At 50.3% G+C, this 6,477-nt stretch overlaps 1 protein-coding gene across 6 annotated transcripts in view; it reads left to right on the top strand.

The window, feature by feature from the left end:
* The first annotated feature begins 614 nt into the window (after positions 1 to 614).
* SLC35D2 (solute carrier family 35 member D2) overlaps positions 615 to 6,477 on the top strand; it is a 51,930-nt gene continuing 46,067 nt past the window's right edge. Inside the window, exon 1 of one of the 6 annotated variants that reach the window (XM_079108888.1) lies at positions 615 to 831. In XM_079108888.1, the coding sequence (XP_078965014.1) occupies positions 686 to 831 (146 nt within the window). In that variant the 5' untranslated portion in view covers positions 615 to 685. Of the gene's footprint in view, positions 832 to 1,183; positions 3,026 to 6,477 lie in introns of those variants that run through there. The other 5 variants (XM_079108886.1, XM_079108884.1, XM_079108890.1 and 2 more) reach the window with 5 other exon arrangements.

Below are 6,477 nucleotides of genomic sequence, written 5' to 3'. Positions count from 1 at the left end.
TTAGAATGAAAATACGGGACACATAAAAGCTAGAGAAGGTAGACTGGCTAGCATTGGCGGATCCGGGAGGATCTCAATCATCCAACTAGAATCACTGATGCTGGAAAGAAACTGCCCAGGTGAGGACAGAACCTCCCACAAAGAACCCAGAGGCGAGAAATGCCTCGACTTCATTTCCCTCACCCCGACCCACTGCACTCAAAGAAATGGATCTGGGCCCACAAACACTGGAGGGTCGCTGAAGTATTTTTCATAGTGTCCCCAAACTGGTAACACCGTCTCCAACAGGTGAAGGGACGAACACTATCGCTACGAAACCGCCCGGGGAGCGCAGAAAGCCTCGGGCGCGGGTTCCTTTAGACCGGGTTTGGCTGGAGCGCTGGAGAAGCCACGTCTAAGATGCAGAGTAGAGACGAGGCGGGGGCTCGCCAGGGCCCGAGGGGCAGAGCGGGGCGGCGTCCCGGGCGCCCGTGTGCACTGGGCGGCTGTGCCTTCCCGGCGGCCTCACACGACAGTCCCGCAGGGGGAGGAAAGCCAGCGAACCCCGAGGTCACGGCCGGGCGCACTCGGGGCGCACTCGGGGCGGGCCGGGGCGCGCGCGGCCCTTCCTCTTCCTGCCGCGCCCTCTTGGCGCCGGCCGGGGCGGGCCGAGCTGCGGGGACCGCGGCGCCGGCGTCCGCGGGACATGACGGCGGGCGGCCGGGCCGAGGGCTCGGAGGCAGACGCGGCGCGGCCGCCCTCGCGCGGGGCGCGGGTGCTGTCTGCGCTCTTCTACGGGGCCTGCTCCTTCCTGCTCGTGCTGGTCAACAAGGCGCTGCTGACCGCCTACGGGTGAGGCGGGCGGGCCGGCGGGGACGGGGATGCGCCACGACGCGGGCGGGCGGGAGGGACCCCGCACCGGGCCGGCGTCCTCCGGGCCCGAAATGGCCCCCTGCACGCCCGGAGCTCGGGCGGGACGGCGCCCGCGGGAGCTGCGCCGAGAGCTGCCGCCCAGGCGCGCACATGCTCACAGCGGCGGGCGGGAAACGTGGCCGCGAGGCGTCTTCGCAGGAGGACGGGTGCTCCGCGTCGGATCAGCCCTTAGAGGACAGGCTCAGCGTCTCGCCCGTGCAAAACGAGGGGAACAAGCAGGAGTTCAGATGGTGTCATTTTTTGTATTAGTGACATAAACGTGCAAGTCCGTGCTGCCTTGAACCTGTTGATAAGGACTGGAAATCCTGTTGAATTCTGCTAGTGCGGTCGGTGGCAGTCTGGAAAGAACTGTGGATTTACACCCGGCCTCTGGGTTAATTGCGCTCTGCATTTGGGACAAATGCCACAGTCAGCAGTTTCCTTAGATGATTACAAACCTGTTAATGACCTCCCAGGGCTTGGCACGACTTGTCATAAGTGAAGGCTCTTTGTCAACGATACTGTGCTATGAGAATTTAAGTCAAAAAAATTTGAGCCTAAAGAGACCCAAACATATGTCTTCAGCTTTCTTGTTTTATAGTTGGGAAAACGAAGACCCACTGAGCTCCAAGGTTGAGCCTCCAACAGATGTTTACTGAGCAAGAGCTGAAAATAAAAGAGCAGTTTTAAGAATAAACAAGGCAATATCAGATATGACACCAGAGTGCGTGGGTGGAGAGGTTGGTGCTAGGATGTCCCAGGCCAGTGCTGCGACGGGGTGTGGCCTTGGACTTGATCTGCTGGAGGAAAAGGGGGAAGGTTGTGTGGCTGGAAGGTGTAAGAGACTGAGGAGCCAGGCAGGGGAGGCTGCAATCAAATCCTTTATCTGTTCCTTAACGTTACTGCTCCTGAGCCAGGTACTGGGGGAACAGAGGGGAACCCAGCAGATGGAGATCCCTAACCTCACCTGGAGCTTAGATCCCATTGGACCCACAATAAACTGGTAATATTTACATTATGTCAGATGTGACCAGGGTTCTGGAGAAGAAAATATGGCAGGTAGCAGTTAGAGAGTATGAGAGAATTTGTGGTTTTGTTTGTAAGGAGGCTTCTAACTTAGGTGTGATTGATCAAATCATTGGCCCTTGGGGATCTAAAGGTGCCGTGTAGCCCAGACCTGAGTGGGATGAGGGAGTGATCCACCCTGGGAGATGGAGGAAGAACATTCTGGAAGAGTGAAATGCGTTGGGCAGGAATGGTCCTGTGAGTTCTGAGAGTGATGGATAGGTAGAGTGTGAGCAGAATATCTTGGCAAAGAGCTTGTGGTGGAGCAAAGCTATTCACCTCATGGTGACCAGGAAGCAGAGAGTTTCCTTTATGACAGAGCCCTTTCCCCACACCCACTGCGACCGACTCCATGATTGGATGAATCCACCATTGAGGTCAGACCCTCCTGATCCAACCAGTTCAGCCTCTCAAAGGCCCCACCTCTGAACACTGCTGCCCCGGGGACCAGAACTCCAGCACATGAGCTTTTGGGGACCATTTCAGATCCACATCATAACTATGTGTTGCAGGTTGCTTCTTGGTGTCCATAAAAAGCACCAACTCTGCCTTTCAAAGAAATGGAAATGAACTTAAACCTAGATCATTTCACCCATAGAGTGCAAGGAAAGAAAAAAGAGATCTTCGCATCTACAATTAAAAACCAGAGAATGCTACTAATGGGCTGCATTGAGAGTAGTCAGTAGTAATGACAAAGGAAGGCTGGAAATGAGTCCCCACCTGGGCACTGGTGTGAATGGGATAATGAGTAACCAAGTGGTTAAAGCTTCTAGAAACACATTCCTCTTGTTGGAAGCAGGGGCCTGTAAACCCTGGTCAGCGCTGTGAAGGTCCAGGAGAGCATGCCACCAGAAAGAATCGTGATGAGATGTCTAGTGCCGCAGCCTAGGACCCAGGGCTGGATCCTAGCTCAGTGGTAGAGCGCTTGCCCAGCGTATGCAAGACCCCGAGTTCTATCCCCAGCACTGCAAAGAATGAAAAATAAAAATGCAGCAAAAATGTTTGCTTCCCTGACTGAAGGAGCAAATGGAGGTTTTGCCCCAGGAAGGCAAGAGCCCTTATAACCTTTATAAGTAAACATTTTTCACATTTCTGTAAGGCAATACGTTATACAGTTGGAGGGCTTTGCTCAAACATTCTCTTCCTTCAGAATGCTCCTGGCACAGGTTTTTGAGGGGAGGAGGGCTGCAGTGATTTGGTTACAAGAAACCCTGGAAATCCGACCCAGAATAGAACCGTGGTTGCCGACAGAAGGAAGGAACTTTCAATCCCTCCCTCATTCACAGGGTTGTGGGAATGTAGTTTAGGGGTTATTTTCCCTCTTCATTTTGGACAGATTATTTCCAATTAGGTTACAGAACTGATGGGTGTCCTTAGTGATTTGTTAGTTTTAATTCACTGTGTCGCTAGATTTACCTGGTTGGAAAGAGGGCCTTGGAAGGATGAGACCCTGCGAGACCCTGATGGGGCTGGAGAAGAGAACAAGGTCACCTGAGAGTCTGTGGCCAGGTGGTTACACTCATGCTTCCTTGCCATCAGGTTTCTGGGGTCCTGCAGGTGGTTTGCAGTTGTGGTTGTGGTTTTGGGTCTTCACCCCCTTTTAAAAAAATATTTTTAGGGGTTGAGGATATAGCTTAGTTGTAGAGTGCTTGCCTCACAAGCATAAGGCCCTGGGTTCAAATCGCCAGCACTGCAAAAAAAAAAAAAAAAAAAGTTTTAGTTGTAGATGCACCTCATATGGTTACTTATTTATTTATGTGGTGCTGAGGATCAAACCCAATGCCTCATGCGTGCTAGACAAGTGCTCTTCCACTGAGCCCCAGCCCCAGGCCCTTCCCCCCTTTTAAAGCTATTGTCTGTGCTGTGAAAGAATTTACTAATGATACTCACTGAGAAGTATGGAACTTAGTTGTACTCAGTCTGTTCTTGTTTAGGTGTGCGTCCCCAAGAAGCTCGTGTTTTGGATAATGCAAGAAGGTTTAGAGATGAGATGGTGGGGTTATGAATCCTCCCCACTCAGTGAATTAGTCCCCTGATAAGGCTTAGCTGGGTGGTAACTGTAGGCAGGTAGGGTGTGGCTGGAGGAGGTGGGTGCCTGGGGCGTGCCTTTGGGGTATATATTTTGTCTTTGTTGAGCAGGACGCTCTCTGCTTCCTGGCGCCATGTTCCCAGACACTCTCCTCCACCACACTCTTCCACCATGATGTTCCGCTCATCCCAGATCCTGAGGAATGGAACTGGCCATCTATAGACTGAGACCTCTGAAACCATGAGACTCCAAATAAACTTCTCCTCCTCTAGAGCTGTTCTCGTTGGGTCTTTTGGTCATAGCAGCAAAAAAAAAAAAAAAAAAAAAAAAATGGACTAAAACACAGCCCAACAAGTATTTGCTGTGTTTACTTCATGATTCATTGCAGGGCTTTGGTCTTCTTTAACACCGTGGTTTCCAAACCTGTTTGTCGGAATCACTTGGACAGGTTTTTATAAAAGTTACTGAATGGGAGTCTTCAGCGGTGGGAATCAGAAGACTATATTAAAAAACAAAAACCAACTTCTGATTTTCTTTTAATTGGGTGAAAACCTGATTCTTTCCTGGAGACGCTGCTCCCTTCTGCCCACCCAGGAGAAGCTTGGTCTCTGATGCCCCTCAGGCTGGGCCAGCATTGGGGTTGCGTCCTCTTGCCTCATGATCTGTTGAGACTTTGGATTTTTCACTTCCTTTTTGTCTCCTCTGTGATGGCTCCTGAGTGCCTTCTGGTGACCAATCCCATGGAGTCCACTTCCTGTCCACCCTGATCCTGGTCAGCCTTCCCCAGCCTTCAGGATCCATGCAGTGATCCAGTCTGGCCCCATTCCCACCACTTCCTGTGGCTACTCCCAGGACCCTGCCTTCTCTAGGACACCTACTGCAGATGTCCCCTCCGCCTCATTTCTTGCCGTATCCGTTCCTCCTGGTGTCACTTCTCTGGTCCCTCTGAGAACCACTCTCGGAGGGTCACGGGAGCATCCTTTCTCTCTGCCTGTGGATGTCCTTGTCATCTGCCCTCCTCCTTCAACACTGGGACAGCTTGGAGCATCCTGGGTGGAAAGCCACATCTGTGTGGCTGGTTTGACTTCATGTGTGACCACAGACCTCAATGGGCTGTCCTGATGACCAGCTGATTACATTCCTTGTTGTTGAGTGACTCTTTACATGTCCTGCTTCGTCCTGAAACCTTCCATGTGCCTGCTCCTCTTCCCTCCTCCTCTGATCCTTTATTGAGAAAATAGAAACCATCAGATGAGGCCCTCCATCTCCTTCCTGCTGAACTGAGGTGTTTCCTTGTGGGAAAAAGGTCGAGCTCTCCCCTTGGTTCTGGACACTCCTCCTCCGGCTCCTTATCTGCACTGGCAGCTGCTTCTCAAACACGCACACCCTCCCCTGGCCCCGTGTCTGCCCCTGGCTCTGTTCCTTTCAGTCAGACTCTTGAAAGAGTGGTGTCCACACGGCCTCTACTTCCTTACATCCACTCCTACAAGAATTCAGTTCAAAAATTCGAGGAGTTGGATGCAGTGGCATGTGCCCACATTCCCAGGAGGGCAGAGGCAGAAAATATTTATCCATATTCCCACTATCTAGAATAAATATCTTGAAATATCTCTTTGGTCTTTTTTAAAGAAAAGCTATTCTGGGGCTGGGGAGTGCAGCTCAGTGGTAGAGCACTTGCCTAGCCTGCTCAAGGCCCTGGGTTCAATCCCGTGTATTGAAGGAAAAAAAGTCATTCTTTTGTTATCTTTATAAGAAATTAAAACAAAAGAAATAATAAGTTGAAATTTAAAAAAATTATTATAGTTAACATTAGGCATTAATTTCAGACATCTTTTTAGGTGGATGAATGTACATATAGAACATAGATGGAGACAGAGACATGTAAATTGCATCTTTGTGTGTGTGTGTTTGTGTGTGTGTGTGTGTGTGTGTGTGTGTGTGTGTGTGTGTGTGTGTGTGGTGGGGTGTTGGGGATGGAACCCTAGGCCTCATGCATGCTAGGCAAGTGCTGTACTGCTGACCTATAGCCCGGCCCTAATTTCTTTTGATAAGAATTGATCTATATGACAGATGTTACTTGTTTGCTCATTTATTTCTAAATTGTTTTCTTTTTCTTTTTCTTTTTTCTTTTTTTTTTTTTTTTTTTTTTGGTGGTGCTGGGGTTTGAACCCAGGGCCTCGTGCATGCTAGGCAAGCACTCTACCAACTACGCTTTATCCCCAGCCCCTAAATTGTTTTCTTTAATCCCAAAAGAGAGTCAGACAAAGTCAGCCTTTATTGAGTTATTTGACTTTTTCGAGGAGGACCAGGTCTTCACCTTTTATTATGAGAATTTCAAGCGTACCGAGACATACGAAGCAAAGCACCGTGGGCACCTGCAGCTGTTGCACTAAAGCAAAAAGTTTATTTTGGCTCATGGTTTCAGAGATTTGGTCCATGGTCGGCCAACTTCATAGCTCTGGGCACAAAGTGACGAAGAATATCACAGCAGA

This window comes from Sciurus vulgaris (genome assembly GCF_902686455.1).
Source record: "Sciurus vulgaris genome assembly, chromosome: 13".
Taxonomy (NCBI): Eukaryota; Metazoa; Chordata; class Mammalia; order Rodentia; family Sciuridae; genus Sciurus; species Sciurus vulgaris.
Note: the sequence above shows the minus strand (reverse complement) of the source record. Positions and strands in the feature narration are given on the sequence as shown.